At 54.2% G+C, this 18241-nt stretch overlaps 8 protein-coding genes across 8 annotated transcripts; 4 read left to right on the forward strand and 4 right to left on the reverse strand.

Moving 5' to 3' along the window:
• Positions 1–399: 399 nt before the first annotated feature.
• On the reverse strand, positions 400–2926 carry BO70DRAFT_324696 (putative RNA annealing protein Yra1). The gene is made up of 5 exons (XM_025540623.1): positions 2239–2926; positions 2137–2166; positions 980–1144; positions 860–930; positions 400–809 (listed from the first exon to the last, which is right to left on the reverse strand). The coding sequence occupies exons 1-5, from the start codon at positions 2458–2460 to the stop codon at positions 536–538; spliced, it is 762 nt and encodes a 253-aa protein (XP_025394547.1). The 5' UTR covers positions 2461–2926; the 3' UTR covers positions 400–535.
• Positions 2927–2961: 35 nt separating this feature from the next.
• Positions 2962–4480, reverse strand: BO70DRAFT_366717 (ESCRT-III subunit protein VPS24). Its single transcript, XM_025544407.1, has 2 exons — positions 4101–4480; positions 2962–4035 (listed from the first exon to the last, which is right to left on the reverse strand). The coding sequence occupies exons 1-2, from the start codon at positions 4146–4148 to the stop codon at positions 3397–3399; spliced, it is 687 nt and encodes a 228-aa protein (XP_025394548.1). The 5' UTR covers positions 4149–4480; the 3' UTR covers positions 2962–3396.
• A 576-nt stretch (positions 4481–5056) lies between these two features.
• Positions 5057–5785, forward strand: wos2 (Hsp90 cochaperone SBA1; the record flags this gene model as incomplete). Its single annotated transcript, XM_025539746.1, has 3 exons — positions 5057–5392; positions 5455–5667; positions 5726–5785. Coding segments are annotated over 3 exons (609 nt in total), but the record flags the coding sequence as incomplete, so codon positions are not given.
• A 643-nt stretch (positions 5786–6428) lies between these two features.
• BO70DRAFT_390832 (translation machinery-associated protein TMA46) lies at positions 6429–8700 on the forward strand. Its single transcript, XM_025546193.1, has 4 exons — positions 6429–6847; positions 6980–6997; positions 7164–7714; positions 7791–8700. The coding sequence occupies exons 1-4, from the start codon at positions 6791–6793 to the stop codon at positions 8227–8229; spliced, it is 1065 nt and encodes a 354-aa protein (XP_025394550.1). The 5' UTR covers positions 6429–6790; the 3' UTR covers positions 8230–8700.
• A 63-nt stretch (positions 8701–8763) lies between these two features.
• BO70DRAFT_383299 (uncharacterized protein) lies at positions 8764–10030 on the reverse strand (the record flags this gene model as incomplete). The annotated part of the gene is made up of 3 exons (XM_025545578.1): positions 9622–10030; positions 8987–9466; positions 8764–8924 (listed from the first exon to the last, which is right to left on the reverse strand). Exons 1-3 carry the CDS (start codon positions 10013–10015, stop codon positions 8764–8766), a joined length of 1035 nt encoding a protein of 344 aa, XP_025394551.1. The 5' UTR covers positions 10016–10030.
• Positions 10031–10403: 373 nt separating this feature from the next.
• Positions 10404–11876, forward strand: BO70DRAFT_346390 (putative unsaturated glucuronyl hydrolase). The gene is made up of 4 exons (XM_025541543.1): positions 10404–10797; positions 10855–10940; positions 10986–11662; positions 11731–11876. The coding sequence occupies exons 1-4, from the start codon at positions 10415–10417 to the stop codon at positions 11833–11835; spliced, it is 1251 nt and encodes a 416-aa protein (XP_025394552.1). The 5' UTR covers positions 10404–10414; the 3' UTR covers positions 11836–11876.
• Positions 11877–12872: 996 nt separating this feature from the next.
• On the reverse strand, positions 12873–14490 carry ayg1 (heptaketide hydrolyase ayg1; the record flags this gene model as incomplete). Its single annotated transcript, XM_025539743.1, has 6 exons — positions 12873–12978; positions 13067–13140; positions 13204–13336; positions 13433–14172; positions 14237–14311; positions 14398–14490. 6 exons carry the CDS (start codon positions 14488–14490, stop codon positions 12873–12875), a joined length of 1221 nt encoding a protein of 406 aa, XP_025394553.1.
• A 1725-nt stretch (positions 14491–16215) lies between these two features.
• Positions 16216–17923, forward strand: abr1 (multicopper oxidase abr1; the record flags this gene model as incomplete). The annotated part of the gene is given in 3 exon segments (XM_025539744.1): positions 16216–16551; positions 16612–17711; positions 17725–17923. The coding sequence occupies 3 exon segments, from the start codon at positions 16216–16218 to the stop codon at positions 17921–17923; spliced, it is 1635 nt and encodes a 544-aa protein (XP_025394554.1).
• Between the last annotated feature and the right edge of the window lie 318 nt (positions 17924–18241).

Raw genomic sequence — 18241 nt, forward strand, 5'->3', positions numbered from 1 at the left:
TGTACCCTCTGTAATCTGTACTGATATTTGATTGATGATGATAATGATGGTTATGACTATGATGTGCTTTGTGATATGGCGATGTCTCGGGTGCTCTTGTTGGCTTGTATGTGTAATGGAGCTTATATCAGAGACCTGTGTTAATAGAACCTTGTTAAGAATTTTAATAAATAAGTGTGGTTACAGGAGGCCTATTAAAGCACCATTCAATGAAGACATCTACATGAACGTAGGGCTTGCTAACTGATTCATTGCGCAAGTTTATTAGATACATAGCCCCTCATCCCACCGATAAGATCCGAATAACAGTGGTAACATTAAGAACAAAACGCACTAAAAAGACATATCCGAAGAACAGCAAGGGGAAAAAAAAGCGAAAGCTTGAAACTCGAATCCAACCGGCAGACCCTGAGTGCGTAAAGATTGGCCGAGTGGCCGACCAATGTCAGCCCCTGCAGTCGATACGATTGACCCACTCTTTACAGTCGAGCCAAATGTAGCACGGAGAATTTACTAGGCAAATCAGTCCCAATTCCTATCGACTCGTGTCCGGAGAACTCACAGAAATCTCAGCCATGCCGAGGTCCTCGCCACCGGTGGCGGGCTGCTGCTGGACAGCGGGCGCAGCACCCTCGGCAGGACCGTTCTCGTTGGTTGCGAAGTAGTCCATCATCTCAGCGTCAAGCTCCTCGACAGTCTTGGGCTTCGGGCGGTTGGCACGGGCCGGACGACGAGGGCGGCTCTTGCGTCCCCGGGTGTTGTCGTTGGCCTTCGTGGCGGTAGCGGGCTTGGGTTGGGGTTTGGTTTGCCTGGTTGAGTCAGTCGCAATGCATGTCATGTGGAGCCTCAGGATACTTACGCAACACGGTCGCCCAGGGGCTTGGCCGCGGGGACAGCGGGGGCGTGGGAAGCGTCGACGACGACCTCAATCTTGGGAAAGTTAGTACACAATGTCGATATTCATATCCAGCAGACTCACCTTCATGGGCCTACTATCGACCAACAGTCCGTTCAACTCCTTGGCAGCCTTAGCAGCGGTGTCGGGCTTGCTGAACACGATCGAGGCAATGCCACGGCTCGTGCCATTTTGGTTGTAAGTAAGCATCACACGCTTAACGGGACCTGCAGACTTTGTGAAGTATTCCTATAGCACCAGGAGACCGAATTAGTATGTCGAGTCAACAAGTTGCAGAAGTCGTAAGAATTCCCGCATATCCAGAAACTCGAGAACGCGTAACACCGGCTTCAAACGCGAAACCAAGGAGCACCAGCGAGCACACAGCGGCGATTAGTAGTCAGTAGATGGACGGGGTCCAAATACGAAACTGGGATACCCAGATCACCGAGTCGAGACCCATTCCCTCATGGTCCTAGCTAAATGCACCTTCAAGCCTAGAGACTTGCACCAGTTATCCTTGTCCAACGAATCCGCCGATCAATCGACTTAAACCTCTCCACTATTGGGAAGACTTGGCCTCGGAACCTGCCGACTGTAGTTGCACACTACGCCGGCGGATGGTCAAAGGTCGCCAAAGACCACATGTGCGGCAGTTGAAAGGTTCTGTTCCCCCAGATTCCCGCATCGAAACCGAGTATAGGACAAGTGAGGCATAGCTTCTCTCCAACAGATCGCGATGGGAATGTCTCCTGCCCAATCTCAAAGACATTCCGCACGTCGCTCTGTGGTGGCATGATGCTCGATGGTGGATCGATTCGCCGAACGGATCGGTCTACTGCTGGTTCGCTGATGCGCTCGCTGATGCCCAACACCTCGACATGTAGAATTCGCATAGGTGCGACCAATCGGAATGGCTTCAGGATGGCGTGCTCCAACAACCATCCAGGGCACAGTCTGCAGCGTGGCTCCGCAGGCGGGTAACTGAGGGACCCGCCCGAGCTAACACGCTTTTCGCAAGACTACGGCAGAACTCAACTTCGGCGGATTCGCAAGATGCCAGCGTGCAATCACCACGTGCGAAGGAGTTTACTGCCTGTGCTGAAGACCCAAATCCACGACGGTGATATAAGAATAACGTGGCAAAGGTCGAAACGCGAGTGGAAGCCGTTGCGCCTCGAAGGTTTCGAGAAAAAACATGGCGAGAGAAACCCAAGGCCAAGGCCTTTCGATCAACATACCTTGATATTGGCCTCATTCACATCGGCAGGCTGAAGCAGTCAGTATACACAGCCACATGGAACAAAGAAACAAAGGCTGGGTGTGAAAGAGGTGGCACATACCAAGCCGCTGACCATGATCTTGCTCTCACGGGAGACGGGGTGGTGTCCATTCTGGACGGCCTTTCCAGCAGGCTGGGGGGCCCTGGTGCTCTTCTTCACTCCTCCGACCGGCACAGGCGCGTTGGCGGGCTTGGAAGGAGCTGAGTGACGAGCGCGACGACGAGCGCCCTGGCGACGGCTGACGAGGATCTCGTCGAGAGACTTGTCCAACTTGGTCGACATGATGGATAGAGTGATTTATTGGGAAAATCGAGGTTGTGGTAGTAACAGTTTGCGCGAGGCGTTACGTGTTACAGCTGTTGCGCCACCGAGGATCGCAACACTGGGAGAAAGGCTTGCTTTGGAAAGCGATGTCCAGAGACTGGCAGATGGACTGGACAGTGGGCAGGTAGTAAAAGGTAGTAAAAAAGAGACAAGATGGCAGTTAAGTAAGATGCAGCACACGCGTGGTGGAGGGTGCGATGCGGGATGGAAGTGAAAGATGGAGATGGAAGAGAGAGTGAGAGGGAGAGAGTGAGTCGAGAGATGGAAGCGGAAGGAAGATAAGCAGCGAACTTGGAAGGGGAAAGGGAACGCCAGCACGCTAGCCCCGATCAGGGTGGGGGGCCTGAGGAATCCACCCCAGGCCTCATCCCTCGTCTTCCCGATGCCCAAGCCGAGATGGCAATGGCTAGATATCTACCTCGATACTATGCACGCACTTCAGGACTCAGCCAATATCTACACTCCAGGCCCTGTATATGCATTCATTCTAACTAGTCGTCTCGCCTCATAAGCTCACGGGCATCTGTAGCATCCCGCGGCGCCAAGAATCACTGCTGCCCAAAGACCAAAAGCGATCAGTCAATCAATCCCAGCCCCAACCCAACGATGCACGACAAAAGTATTTACCAGCAGGGATATTGTAGGAAGGAAAACGATCAAATAGGGATGCAAGGCACGATGCAATCAAGCAGGTTCCGGGACCAGAGCCAGCCCCGTAATCCAGGAGATAAATAAGTAACAGCTCAATACGCAGCAAGATTAACGCCCAAACACGCCTCCCCCGCCCAAACACCCTTTACAGCTCAAAAGAAAACATGGCTCGCTCCAACATCATCTTGCACGGCTTCGTGGAAGGACCCCGAGGGTCTGGTTCAATCTCATTTGTGGAATGGATCAGCTCTTCAGGACTTCCAGGCGTCCTCGCATCTGCTCCAGCGTCGCTTCGGGGTCCACGAACTCTTCCTCCGGTTCCGGGGCCTCTTCCAATGGCTTCTCGGGCCGCACCCCTTCGACCTGGGACAGCTTGCCGTGCAAGATCTCCTGCAGGACCTTGTCGACCTCCTCCTCGGCTTCGTCCTCCTCTTCATCGAGCAGCTCGTTACTGGGAATCGCGTCGTCGACCATCTCCTCGATGATGCCGGCCCGCACCAGCTCCGTGGAGAGTTGATGCATGGTGGCCGACAGTTCGGGCATGCGGACCAAGGTATTTACGTCTTTCATGATCCCCGTGGATTTCTTCAGGCTGCCCTGGATCTTGCGGACCGAGAACGCCTCGTTGACCTGCATCTGGACGCTCTGGAGTTGTGCGCGACTGGTGTGTAGACGTGTCGACTGTTTTCGAATCCGCACGAGTTCTCGCGCAAAGGTCTTGGCTTCATTGTTGGCCTGCTTGGCCTGGGATGGGTTGCGTTGGGCTCGCCGGGAGGAGTTCATGATGAACTGCCGCGTCCTGCTCTCGAGGGTCTTGAGTTGTGCGATGTCGCGGTCCAATTGACGGGTATTGGCGCGAATGAGTTGGTTACATTTCCTCATCTGCGGGCAACGGGATCATGGTCAGGGTCGTCTGCGGCTGTCGATGGCTGTGAATGAGCACTCACCTGCGTTTGAGGATCAGGTCCAAAAAAGACCGCCTTGAGGGTCTCCATGCCGGACGAAGGGAAGCGGACACAATGTATATGGGTAGAGTGGGTGTACACGTCGAGTGTGAAGTGTGCAGTCGGCTATCTCGCACGAGGTGGGCGTCGAACGATCGGATGGTCGTTATCAGAGGGACGGTTTGTCCCAGGCAAATCTGGAGACCTTGGCAATGCGGTGGGGTCCGAATCCGGGCAGGCCAGGCTCGTTCCGGGTATACACAGAGTCGTCCAGAGGGGGTGATGGGCGGGCTCAGGCGACCAAAAGTGCAAGTCGCCGGTGGAATAGAGTTATGCGATCGGGGAAAGGGTCTCAAAGGGCATTCAAGAGCGCCGTGCCAGCCGTGGATCGCATGGTGGTCTGGTGGGCGAGGCTGGAAGTTGGAGTGGATGTCCGACCCACTCGGTGGCTGAGTCAGCCCGGCTCAGTGACGTCGCCACACAGTTGGCGGCCTCAGGCAGAAGGAAGCCGCAAACAGGGCAAACGGCGGGCGCGGGAGAGTTCCAGTACTTTCTAGCAGCCGGAGGCCGATCGTCAGCTAAGAGCAACCGGCTGCTGCATCTTCACCACCACTGCCACTGCCACTACGACTACTCCTCTACCACTTCACCTACCACCCTACCATCAACCACTCTTCTCACCTTCACCTTCCTCCCCCGATCTCATCTCTCATCCCAACTCCCCTTTACCCCATACCATCATCCCCCCACCATGTCTCTCCCCCAGGTCCACCCCGAAGGTGCGTTATTCCGCCGTCCCTCATTCCTTCCCCGCTCTGGATTTTCGTGGCTGGGCTCGGCTGAAGCGAGTCACCACGCCCCGTCACCGACCGAATGATCCGTCATTTGCGGCCTCTGGCGTTCTGTTTGGATGCTCGCATGCATCCCTGCTGGCATGAGATACTGACCGGGTCTTTTTTTCCCCACCAGTCACATGGGCTCAGCGCTCCTCGGCTTCTGATGTCGAGCGCAACTACCTCTACGTCAACCTCAAGGCTGCCGATGTACCCAAGTCCGCCGCTACCCTCGACCTCAAGCCCACCAGTGTCACCTTCACCGGCGACTCCAAGAAGGGCGTAAAATATCACGTCGAGCTCGAGCTCTATGGCGAAATTGATCCCGAGAACTCCAAGGTCAACCACAGCGACCGCGAGGTCGAGCTGGTCCTGCGCAAGAAGGAACTGAAGGAGGAGTTCTGGCCCCGTCTGCTGAAGACCACCCAGAAGATCCACTTCCTCAAGACCGACTTCGACAAGGTATGGTGTCTGCCGTCGCGGCGTGTGAGCGGAACGGAAATATGATGCTGACAGGGGTCTAGTGGGTTGACGAGGATGAGCAAGACGAGACGAACGAGGACGACTACGCCAACAACTTCGGCGGATTCGAAGGCATGGGCGGCATGGGCGGCGAAGGCGGCGGTCTCTCCAACATTGACTTCTCCAAGCTCGGCGGTGCTGGTGGTCTGGGTGACCTGGGTGACCTGGCTGGCGGTGCTGGCTTCGGCGGTGCTGCCGAGGGTGAGGAGGAAGATGTTCGTTTCCCTCATTTCCCCAAATTGACCCGCATCGCACCACTAACGACTATTCCAGGATGATGACATGCCCGAGCTCGAGGAGGAGGGCCAGTCCAAGATCCAGGAGGTTTCCTAGATGCGATGCCCCTCTAGCGAGCTAGGCAACGTATTGCCACCGACTGAAGAAAATCATAATGGCGCGCGATGAATACCACAACCACTGAGCTGTATTTGCTCATGTTAACCCCCCTATACTACTATACCGCTGATGGGCAAGGTTTTATGGATTGGAGCTACCTGGCGCACCCAGTGGACAGGTTGGTTGGCCTGCCTTGGAGGCGAAGAAAAACGGAACAGGAACCACCAATTTTCTCTTTATTGGTACGACATGATGAGATAACTGACTAGGCTTTCGATGAATCGGAGTCGTCTTCCTTACTTTTTTTCTTTCTCTTTTTACATGTAGACATAGGCTGTAGTTGATGGCCGCGACCGGCCCGCGTAGAGGGGGAAACCCAAACATCACCAACGATCGAGATCTAGACCCAATCAGCGCAGAATTTGAGCCGTCGCAGCAACAAAAGCATTCATCCCGACAAGCAAACAACAGCCCAACAGCCCATCATATGTACTGTGAATGCCCAGTAACCACCACACACGTAGGGGGGGGGTCAAGGGAGGGCGGCGAGGCCAAACGCACCATCGATTGGCCGACAGGATGATTATGTGAAGTTGTTCCGCCACATTTGGGCCAAACCCACACCTTGAAAATGTGGAGGGACCACAAAACAACACCCTTTCTTCTTTCTCGCACGTTTCTTCTCACGATCCATCTTCCCCCTCTTTTGTTTTAGCCTCGATTGGATTTTAAGACATTAAGAAAGGTGTTCCATCTCATCAGGTGACCGCCCACCTTTGTTGTCGGTGACGTCTTTCACCTTTTCCTACTTTTTTTTCTCCCGTGGTCGGACGGTCCACTTCACAACTTCCCTTCCACATCACACTTCCCACAGCCTGGTTGTCTGTCGGTCGTCTGTCCACTGCGCGAAATAAAAGTTCTTGCTTTTTTTCTTTTTTTTTAGATTCTTGTTGTCTATTTTTTTTTATTTAGAGGAGTGCAGATAAATTATCAACCGCCATCATGCCTCCCAAGAAGGCGGATCAGCCGAAGAAGAAGAAGGCCACTGTCGATGACAAGGTTTGATTTTCCCCCTCCTGGTTGCTCTCTCGCTGTCTTGGCGTGAGGGTCGAAGTAGGAAACAGTATCTATATATTTAAGAAACACAAAGAAGAATATGAATGAGGCTAATGTATGTGTCTCTTCCTCTAGACCTTTGGTATGAAAAACGTACGTGAACGAAATCAAACAAATCACCCACCACCCATCCCTTCCACCTATCTATCTAGCAGTCCTCCCTGCTACACAACCATCCCCCATACTACCTCCATCACCCATTTACCACCGCCCCCGAAAACGACCCCCCAACAAGAGGACCCCCACTAACGCAGCGCAGAAAAAAGGCGGTTCAGCCAAGCGTCAAATCGCGCAACTGAACGCGCAAGCGGCGACGAACCAAACGGCCGAAGCGAAGCGCAAGCAAGCGGAGAAGGACCGACGCGATGCGGAAAAGAAGGCCTCGGAGCAAGCGCGGAAGGAGGCGATGGAGCTGTTCAAGCCGGTGCAGATCCAGAAGGTGCCGTTTGGGGTGGACCCGAAGACGGTGCTGTGCGTGTTCTTCAAGCAGGGGAACTGCGAGAAGGGACGCAAGTGCAAGTTCAGTCACGATCCGAACGTGGAGCGCAAGGCGGCCAAGAAGGATCTGTATACGGATTCGCGAGACGTGAAGGCGGAGGAGGAGGAGGCCAAGAAGAAGGATACCATTGATCAGTGGGATGAGGAGACGCTGCGCAAGGTCATTCTCAGCAAGCATGGTAACCCGCGGACGACGACCGATAAGGTCTGCAAGTACTTCATCGAGGCTGTCGAGAACCAGAAGTATGGTTGGTTCTGGGTCTGTCCGAATGGAGGTGATAAGTGCATGTACAAGCACAGTTTGCCGCCTGGGTACGTTCTATTTTTCTGGTTTGGTTTTTTGGCGTTTTGTCTGCGAGACTGACTCACTGACTGACTGGTTGGGTAGATTCGTCCTGAAAACGAAGGAACAGAAGATGGCAGAGAAAGCTCTCATGGACAAGTCCCCGCTCAACACCCTGACGCTGGAGGACTGGCTGGAGAGCGAACGACACAAGCTCACGGGCAACCTGACGCCCGTCACGCCCGAATCCTTCGCCACGTGGAAGAAGGGCCGTCTAGACAAGAAGGCCGCCGAGGAGCAGGCCCAGAAGGCCAAGGAGGCGACTGGACGAACGCTATTCGAGAGCGGCAACTGGCGCGACGAGGACGAGAGCAGTGAGGAAGAGGATGGGGCCGCGGACGATGACATGTGGAACCTGGAAGCCATGCGCCGGGAGACGGAGAGGATACGAGAGGAGAAGGAGGCCGAGCGCTTCGCCAAGCTCAACGGCGCGCCCGTGCCAGCGTCGAACGACGAGACGATCGCCCAGGAGGGAGAAGGCTGAAGCCGGTGTGACGCTCCCAAGTACGCAGGAAACCTTGGGCGATTGGGTTGCGGACCTCCCACCCCTGGAAACGGTGGACCGGGCCGTCCGTCGTCCGGGGCCCGGGATGTTGATCGTGTTGATGGATTGGTAGATACACTTGGTGTGGGCGACTCGGTTATTTGCTCGCGGATACACCTGACCTGTCGCCTTGTATTGCCGTCTACACCTGGGTTGTTGGGTGGCTCTTGCGGTTCCCGTGAACGGTTGGTCGTGTCGCCTGGGGTTCATCGTGGCGACTGTTCGGTTGCTGGGGGTGTATCGGAACCCCCCTTTGGCATGGATCGGAGGGCACGGAGGGAAGGAGGGCAACGGGGGTTCCATAGTACACAGTACACGAGATTGAGATAGATCCCAGTGTCGGGGATTGGAAGTTGAAGACTGCCTCATGATTTGCTATGCCATATTTGTACGTAAAACAAGTTTGCTTCCAACCACCCTCCGAAATGATCTACCAACCAAACCCTAAGCTATGAATTATACCATCCCCGTCCATCACTGCCCCTGTGCGTCCTGTGCGTCCTGTGCGTCCTGTGCGTCCTGTGCGGCATAGATGGTACGCCTACGCTTAGCCCAGTAGGCCACTGCGAAGTGTAGGTAGACTTGACTTTCGCGTATTGCCTCGTGCACTGGGAGCCGCCAGATATCAGAGCGGGCTAGAATACCATGTCAGTCAACTGGAACCCAATCCGTTTGCCCGCCGAGCCAGCAGACTTACATGGCCTGGATGAGCGGACTTTTTCAGCGCCGAGATATTGAGCGTCCGGTCCCGCGTACTCCATATGTGCAGTTAGCACATGAAACAGCTCTCTGAACATGGCCGAGCATCGTGGGCGGATGATCAAATACCCCGGACGGTTCACGAAGTCAGGACGGTCCAAGGCCGTCAGCGTGTTGACGTTGTTGGTATAGACCGCCGGGCAGAGCGTTACTGTGTCTTGCCACAGGTGCTTCACGTCAATATGCATATTCCGAGTGAGTTGTTTCCAGGACTGCCAGGTATCGGTGAAACTATATTCTAGCCCCGGTTGCCGTCCATCTTCGATACACCAGGTCTTGTGGGTCGTGAAATAATAGCTCATCTGTGCCGGTACCCAGAATATACGACATCTCCACGCCCAGCAGTATTCGCCAACGTCTCCAAAGGCATCCCGGACATTGACCGGAAGCTGGGAGGCTGGGTTCATAATCAACTGGCCTGTTAGATCGTGCAGTGCAGGACGGTCCCACGCAGAAGGCACAAAATAACCATCGCCACAGAGGAGGACAGGGCGCTGTCTTGGGACCAAACCCCGGCAGGCGCCAGGGTAATCCCGATTGCCGTTCAGGTAGTCATCCACGGTGTTGACGTACACTGGGATTCCGGTGGGATCAGCCATGATGCCGGGTGTGCCATTAGGGTAAGAAAGCTCTCACACTTAAGGCGGCGCCAATCGTCCCAGTATCTGGGCTCCGGCATCATCCCTTGAGGCCCATCTCCCAGGCGAATCCCAAAGAAGTCGGCTATCATGTCGGCGACAATGGTGTCACGTAAAGGGTTTGGATGGGAGACTCGTTCAATGGCGTGTTTGAGCGCGCCGACAAGTACTTTCACTTCTTGCACATCCTCATTCAGAGCCTGTCGGTACGGGTCACAGCTCTCTGGATTGGGCCCAGTGGCAACCTCGAAAACCTCATCGATCGGCTCAGCACGCACCCCCAGTCTGGGGCAGATGAGAAGCCCGAGAATGAGAAGACCCCGGCGCATTGTAGTGGGTTGATGGTTTTCTTCCACGGCACGGATGTTGGGCCGACAGGATGATGGGATGATGGGATAAGTCGATGGCAGACGCCTGGGGAAGAACGGCGACCCGGTTGTTTTGATTGTTTTAAAAGCCGGCTTCATGGTTGACGACGAGGCAGGAGCAAACCGTCGGGGTGCCTTCCGCTGTCTGCCCAGGCATGGGGATGTGTGCATCTGCATCATCGATATTGTTAGGGCTCACCCAAGAATGCTGCAGACGAAGCCCTGAAAGATCGACAGTTGGTCTCGGCCATGGCAGACTATCGGCCCGATCGTCCATTCCTCTGGACTTAAATACAGCGACTGCTGCACCCTTCGACACCCTTCTACACCCCACCAATTCTCACCAATTCTCCCTCCGGCATGATAAACCCCATTGCCTTCGCCACGCTCCTGCTGGCCGGCCTGTTTGGCCATTTCCAGCCCGCCACCGCGGTGGGGAGAGCCTGCGACCCCGGATCGCGTCCCTACTCGGCGTGGATGACCGACAGCGTCATTGCCCGACAAGATGCGATCCTCAGCGGCAAAACCGAAGACGACGTCTCCATCGTCTTCAAGATCGGTCTGTTCGAGTCGACGGTCATCCGGCTGAAGGAATACTACGATGCCGACTCCTGCGGGAAGGAAGACTGGCATAGCTATCTGCTCGCGGGCGCGGAGAGTCTCATCCCTCGATTGCTGAACCTGACGGGGGACATCGATGCTCCCATGGACGTCTTTGCCACGGGCGAGGCCATCTATCACCAGTGAGTTCTGATCTAAACACCCACCTCGCGTCGCATCCACCCTGACCAGTCCCCCAGGTACGACCGGGCCCACAACGCAACTTACAAGCAAGTCCTCGATACGCTGTGGCAGGCACTCAACGACAGGCCCAGAAACTCGGAAGGTGCGCGAGATCCCACCGTCCAAACCACACGCTGACACTCTCCAGGTGGATTCTGGTTCTACAAGAACTACCCCAACCTAAGCTATCTCGACGAAAGCTACCCGCTCAGCTCCTTCTCTAGCATCTGGAAAACCTACTTCGAGCCCACCAACACCACCATCGCCGACACCCTGATCAACGACCTCGACCTCCTCAAGAACCACTGCCACCACGACGACACCGGCCTCATCGTCCACGGCTACGACGCCAGCAAATCCGCCTCGTGGGCGAACGCCACCACCGGTGCCAGCCCGTACGTCTGGGACCGCGCCCTGGGATGGTACCACATGGCGCTGGTCGATCTCCTCGAGAACGCCGACAAGAACGCCGTTCTCAGCCAGACGCAGCGGAACGACGTGTACACGAAGTTCTACAACCTCGCGAACACGATCATCAACGACGCGGATAACGCGACCGGCTGCTGGTGGCAGGTCATGGAGCACGGCGGCCAGAAAGGGAACTACATCGAGACGAGCGGATCGTCCATGTTCGTGTACTCGCTTCTCAAGGGCGCCAGACTGGGATATCTGTCTGGCGCGACACCAAAGGGTGTGGGGTATACGGACGCGGCGCACAAGTGCTACAACTATCTGGTTGACCATGTCGTGAGCAAGGAGGAAGACGGGACGTTGGGTCTGGACCAGACGGTGTCGGTTTGCAGTCTGACCACCCCGACTTATGAGGTATATTTCTCCCTTCTCAACATTACATGGTTGCATGTGTGCAAGGATGGTTACTAATAATTGTATAGTACTACACCTCCCAGCCCATCGACTACAACAGCGTCTATGGCACCGCGCCATTCATCCTGGCCAGTTGGGAGCATGAGATGTTCCTCAGTGGGGATTTTCCGTGATGCGATACTCAGCACACATATCATACCTCCAACAACTGCACCATATAGCTGATCCGAAGTAATGAATAGACTTACTTGAGATTGATTTTTTTTTGTGATTGGTGTCTTCGCGTCGAGTGATGGCGGGGCAAGAGCATTGTCCATCTATCTACTTAGTTACTGGATACAATACCCATATGCAAGGGGTGACAACCCTTGATGGCCGTATCAAGGCTAGTAGACAGATAGCTACTCACCGCAAGATACCCAGTTCAATGCGGCTTGTCCGGAGAGGTTCTAGATTTCTCGGTGAGAGTAATGGATAGATGGATTCCTTGGCTGTGGGTGGGTGGTATTCCCTGTTCTACATTCCCTATTCCCTATTCCCTACCCAGCACCAGTATAATCAAACCACGCAACAAAAAACTAAAAGACTCTCCTGTTGTATCATCATCATCGATCTGACACTATCTACTCTATAGTAGTGCAGACAACCGTAGAAAATGATCCCCGGCCACTCTTACTTACATAGGAATGAAGGGACCGTCTTACTTACCACAGCAAAATCACTTATGCTCGAGAGACACATACATAGATAGATACATACATACATACATACAGACATACAGACATACAGACGTATATAACTTACACCTTCCCTTCCCTCTTTCCATAAACCCTTCCGTACTTTTACTTACACCGGGAGAATTTAGAAATCACTGTAGTTACTCTACCCGGATAACTAAGATGTAATAACTACACTACCGTACGCAGAAATACAAAAAGCTGATTGATTGCGATTTCTTGTGTATTTATTCGTTTTTCACATCACTCATCATTGATAGTAGTAGTAGTAGTAGTAGTAGTAGTAGTAGTTGAATTCATTCTCATCGTAAATCCATGGGTGGATGGATGGATGGATGTATGCATGCATGCATACACCAGATCCAACCCCCCACCTCCCCCCCCCACCTCCCCCCCCTCCTCTTCCAAACCTACTCATTCAACCAACTCCACCACAAAGAAACCCACCCACAACCAGCTAACAAACTCTAGCTCTAGTTCTTCAACACCGGCTGAGGAGAAGCCAACACCTTCTCGAACCACGTGTACGAAGGCGCCAGACTATGCGGGTAGCCCATGTGCGGGAGGCCGTGGAAGAACCTGTCATTGTTGGTTAGTATTCTTGAAAAATCGAACCGCGACGTGACGGGAATGTGAATGGTACTAGACTAGGTAGGGGAATACGTACCGGCCTTCCTTGGGACTACCGTGGTTGAAGAGCATGAGGCAGTCTTCGATGGGGGTGACGCCGTCGTCGACGCCCTGTTATCGTGTGTTAGTGGGGGGAATTTACTGTGAGGGAAAGGGGGGGGAGGTGAGCCATACGTTCAGCAGCAAGAGTCTAGTGCTAGGCTGGTCGAGGATGCCTGTCTCCAAAAGCGAGAACTTCTTCTGGCCGTTCTTGCGGAATTCCTCGGGGTCATCGTAGCCGTATTTCTTGGCCCAGGCGGGGGTGAGACTGTTTCTCGTTGTTAGAGGGTGGTGGATGTAGGATGGGATGGATGGATATGTTGGGGGGGGGGGGGGGGGGGGGGGACATGGGATGCAAGCTCACAGGAAAGGATACTCGTGGTCATCGACCTTGCTCAACCACTCAGGGTCCATGAAGTAGTGGCAGCCCGGACCGTGGGCAATTATCCCCGCGAAGCGCTCGCGGTGGGTGTGCGCAGCGCGGATGGCATAGAAGCCACCGGCACTGAGACCCCAGGCGGCGACGCGCGACATGTCGAACTCGGGACGAGTGGCCATGTAGTCCAGCACGGTGGACCACTGACGGTCCGGACCCTCGGGGTCGCTGGGGTCGGCGGGAGAGTCGGCGGTGCCAGGGATCTCGCAGACGACGGTGGCCCAGCCACGGTCGATGATCTCGTGGGTACGCTGGCTGTTGTCGGGACGGTAGCCGTCCAGGCCGGTCATGAGGAGCACGACGGGGACGGGGTTCTCGGCGGAGGCGTTCTCCGGGACACGGACGAACAGCGGGACGTAGGCACCGTCAGTGGGGGACTTGTGGGTGTGTGGGATGATGACTTCCTCGATCTTGGGGGTCCAGAACGAAGCCGCCTTGAGGTACACTTTCTTCTGGCGGTTGAAGGCCAGCTTCTTGATGTCGTCCTTGGTCGGGTCGACGTAGGGGAAGCGGGAGATGCGGTACACCACGGCGGCGCGACGGAGGAGGTCGGACGCCATTTGGGTGTTGTTGGTGCTCAGGGCGGCGGTGGCCTGGTTCTCCAGGGCTTCGGCGATGGGGAAGAACGCCTGGGTGTAGGCGTCCGTGCAGGCATCGTTGATGTTTTCCTTCGGGGATGTTACTTCTTGGGCTCTATGGGGGTGATGTGAATGGATGTGGATATAGACTTACGTCGATAAGCTTCTGGAAGATAGGCCTAAAGTCCTCGATGGAGCCATCGTGGAAGGGATAGATCGATTTTTCGCACTATGGACTATCTTAGAACAGAGCGGCGTCTGGACACCCGGCTAATAACCGAGCAAGGGATGATGGTTTCGGATGGAAAAGCTTACTGCGAATTTCCATTTGGTCTCCCAAAGGGCCTTGATAGAGCCCTTATGGGGGTAGACGGTGTTGAACTTATCACCGAGGATCCAGGGCGCCATGGTGCTTCGGTAGTCTAGTAGGTACGGGTTCGGTGGAATAGAGTGATGGTCTTGTCCGCAGAGGGAGGCCCCCATGGATCCCTTTTAAATGCGATTGATTCCATGCAAGGTAATCCAGGCAAAGCTTGGCCACTTGGGCGAGACATGACTTCGTGTTTTGGGGTTGGTGACACCTTCGCCACGATGCGGTGTGTTAGGGTTCCCGATGCAGGGGGGCTGCCAATCCTGGCCAGCTTGGGAAATACGAGACAGCATGATCTCGGGCAATCCGTCCATCTGAACACCGAACGCCGAGCACTGGGAAAGATTTTTGGTAAGCCCCTCGCCGTGGCTTCCGGCCACCCTGTCTGGCCGTTGTCCACGCTCCCTTGCCTGGTTTGTATCTATATTGAAGGCGTCCGCTACCTGTGAACTCTCGGTCCGGGCGTCTCCCAGCATCTTCTCTAGGCATCCACTTTCAAGCTCGGGCATTATCGTATTCCCTGTCTGAGACGGAGTAAAATGCTGAGAAGACTTGTCCAGCTTGCGACTTCAGACCGGAATCCTCCATCTCGGTTTTAGGCATCCGTGTACGAGCTCGGGCAATATTCTCTCCCCCGCTCGAAACGAAGTACGAGGTTGGCGGCTTAGTATTGATGGCCTGTGCGTCCATGTGGATAAGATGAACAAAGAACCCCGAGCCTCTTGCAAGCTTCAAGTTCGTGGGGTTGGGTTAGAGAAAGGTTTCACCATCGGGGGTAAGGAAGACCTTGGATTTTTCATTCCGTGTTCCTTTCGATCCCATCGTGGCAGCACCCCGGCAATTCAAAACGGGACCTGGTTGTTCACAAGAAGGGCATGATTGACGGAACGGCTTTCGGATTTAACCCGTGCCTTACATTATATCGATTCTAGGCGTGGAAGCGCATTCCAGCTGGATTGACATCAAGCATGCAGAAAGCTGGGACTGCGGATAATTTTCTTTGCCTCTTTCTGATTGCCCCTTCCTCGGAAAGCCCCTTCCTGCAACTGGTTCAATGCTCCTGTAGATCTGTTCGGGCTGATGACTGTACCTAGTGCCCGGTACAAGCTGACTTCAGTCTATGTTGAAAGAACAAGATATGCAACAACTCACAGACATCACTCAAGCGCATCTGCTGATACATCAATGACTTGGTATCCTTGATACAGTGTCTTGGCCCCTTCATAGTCCGGGTAATTGGCACCAGGCATCAGTCCATCGGCGATGAAAACGCGTGCCAGTACTTGAAAAGCTGATTGCTCGGAATTTTGCACATCTCAACCGGGAAGGAATCTGCATCGGCGAGAACCGACTTGGCTGGGTGGAGGTTGGGCTCGTCTGGTCCCCTACCGAGCCTTATCCCTTGAAGCAAGGAAAGATGCATGCTAGCATTCTGGTGTCTTTGATGGAATGATTCTCCGAGCGCATAGCCCAAGTGACGATTCATGTCGGGTCGGCTCATTTGCAGGCTTTGTTTCCGAATATGCGAGATATGTTTGTTTCGATTTGGGCCCGAGGGGCCCGGACTTGTAAAGTTCCCCAATGATATCGCCATCGCCACGATCATCCCTCTTATTGTCTTCCGATTGACTGCCTTTTGTCTCTCAATTGCGCATTCCCTGTCGCCTCCCGGGGATATTTATTCCTCACCCTTTCTCTGACAATTCAATTGACCCGTCATTCTCTGTATGCTTGTGGTGGATGTCAAACTCAGAGCAGCGGAAATGATCCGGACCCTCTTGACGCTCGCCCTGTACGGGTTGGTGCAAGATACGCTGGCAAAAGATGTGTATCTCGATTGGAATATAACGTGGGTCACTGCTGCGCCTGACGGTTATGCGCGCCCGGTGATTGGAATCAATGGCCAATGGCCGTGCCCGCAGATTGATGTCAGTGTTGGCGATAACCTCGTCGTTGACGTTTACAACGCCCTCGGCAACCAGTCCACCGGAATCCACTGGCATGGCCTGCATCAGAATTATAATGGATACATGGACGGTGCTCCAGGGGTTACTCAATGCGAGCTTAGACCCCACCAGCGGATGCGCTATGTTGTTCCGGTGATTATGCCTGCTCGTTTGATTAGTATACAGACAACTTCTGACGCATCGTGGTTATAGATGAATCAAACCGGGACGTATTGGTATCATTCCCACGAAACGGGCCAGTATCCGGACGGCCTGCGAGGCCCGATCGTCGTGCATGACACCGTCCCCCTGCCGTTCGAATACGATGAAGAAATAACACTGACATTAACGGACTGGTACCATGTGCAAATGCCCCAGCTGGTCTCTGAATTTGAAGCGCCGTCCGAATACGCCTCTGTCGGTGGTCAAGAACCCCTTCCTGATGCTGTATTGTTCAACGATGCATTCGGCACCAAGATCAAGGTCAAGCCGAGCACGACGTATCTGATCCACGTTGTGTGTATGGGGAACTGGGCAGGTCACGCACTCATCATTGATGACCACGACATGACAATCGTGGGCGCGGATGGCATTGGCATAGAACCGCACTTCCTCACGCCTCAGTATATCCGAATGACGGTCGGGCAGCGCTTGGATATCCTCCTCACCACGAAGGATGATACTAGCAGAAACTATCCAATCTGGGACGGGCTCGATATCGACGAGATGTTCAAGCAAGAAAATCGGTCCATTCCTGACGGTTACAATCCCAATGGCACAGCGTGGCTCACATATGACGACAGCCTGCCGTTCCCACCAATGCCTGACATCCACATTGGCAACGCAAGTCTGGACTTCCTTGACGATGTGACTTTGCAGCCAAGAGACCGACTGCCTTTGATTGAGCCTGTTGACCTTCAGATCATTCTTGACACGGACGCGACCACTCTGGACGGGAAGCCTGCCTACACCATAAACAACATGACATACAAGACTCCAAATGAGCCCACATTGTACACTGCCATCGCTGCTGATCCCGAAACGGCCATGGATCCCTCAATATATGGCGAGGTCAATCCCTTCGTTGTTAACTATGGCGATGTGGTGGAGATTGTGCTGAACAACCATCATACCAATCTCCACCCCTGGCATCTGCACGGCCACGACTTCCAGATCGTGCAACGGACCTACCCGTACGGTGGGTTCTTCAACGGCTATGGGAATGTCTCCAGCCATCCCATGCGACGAGACACGATCATGGTGGAGCCCAAGGGGCATTTCGTCATCAGATTCCGCGCCATGAACCCAGATAAGTAACCCTCCCAGTCTGCAGCGTTCTTCAACTGACCAATATATACGCATCTGGATGCTCCACTGTCACGTTGAATGGCACGTTGAGGTCCGCCTTATGGCGATTATTATCGAAGCGCCGGATAGACTCCAGAACCTTACAGTCCCAACTGACCACCAAGAAATCTGCGGTGGTGCTCCCAGTCATTGGGCCCCGTTGCCGCCCTTGTATTAGTGAAATCTCGCCAACGTGCATGTGCACCCTGGAAGATCTTGGGAATCCGTGTCACTAGTATTGGAGTGTCAGGCATCAAAGGAGCCATTACCTAGTGCTGATAATCCTGGCCCTGCAAGCAACGATTCCTGTCAATTTGAGTAGCTGGCGGGGCCAAGCACTCATACACGATCACACTGGTAGGGAGAGGGCTGGTAACGAAGGGACTGGTAATGAAGGGAATAGTATCCTGCACATGGTTGGATCTACCTGATCACGATAAAATTAGTTAGTCAAAAGCAATCTCACGACCTATAGATGAAACAAAGTATCTGTTCA

This window comes from Aspergillus heteromorphus, assembly GCF_003184545.1.
Source record: "Aspergillus heteromorphus CBS 117.55 chromosome Unknown BO70scaffold_51, whole genome shotgun sequence".
NCBI lineage: Eukaryota > Fungi > Ascomycota > Eurotiomycetes > Eurotiales > Aspergillaceae > Aspergillus > Aspergillus heteromorphus.

Coding starts and splice junctions, on each gene's coding strand:
- BO70DRAFT_346390 (XM_025541543.1), top strand. CDS start 10,415: ATGATAAACCCCATTGCCTTCGCCACGCTCCTGCTGGCCGGCCTGTTT. Junction 10,941..10,985: donor CAGGCCCAGAAACTCGGAAG/GTGCGCGAGATC, acceptor GACACTCTCCAG/GTGGATTCTGGTTCTACAAG. Junction 11,663..11,730: donor TGACCACCCCGACTTATGAG/GTATATTTCTCC, acceptor ATAATTGTATAG/TACTACACCTCCCAGCCCAT.
- BO70DRAFT_390832 (XM_025546193.1), top strand. CDS start 6,791: ATGCCTCCCAAGAAGGCGGATCAGCCGAAGAAGAAGAAGGCCACTGTC. Junction 7,715..7,790: donor AAGCACAGTTTGCCGCCTGG/GTACGTTCTATT, acceptor CTGGTTGGGTAG/ATTCGTCCTGAAAACGAAGG.
- BO70DRAFT_366717 (XM_025544407.1), bottom strand. CDS start 4,148: ATGGAGACCCTCAAGGCGGTCTTTTTTGGACCTGATCCTCAAACGCAG. Junction 4,036..4,100: donor GACCTGATCCTCAAACGCAG/GTGAGTGCTCAT, acceptor CGTTGCCCGCAG/ATGAGGAAATGTAACCAACT.
- BO70DRAFT_324696 (XM_025540623.1), bottom strand. CDS start 2,460: ATGTCGACCAAGTTGGACAAGTCTCTCGACGAGATCCTCGTCAGCCGT. Junction 2,167..2,238: donor AGATCATGGTCAGCGGCTTG/GTATGTGCCACC, acceptor TGACTGCTTCAG/CCTGCCGATGTGAATGAGGC. Junction 931..979: donor TCGATAGTAGGCCCATGAAG/GTGAGTCTGCTG, acceptor AACTTTCCCAAG/ATTGAGGTCGTCGTCGACGC.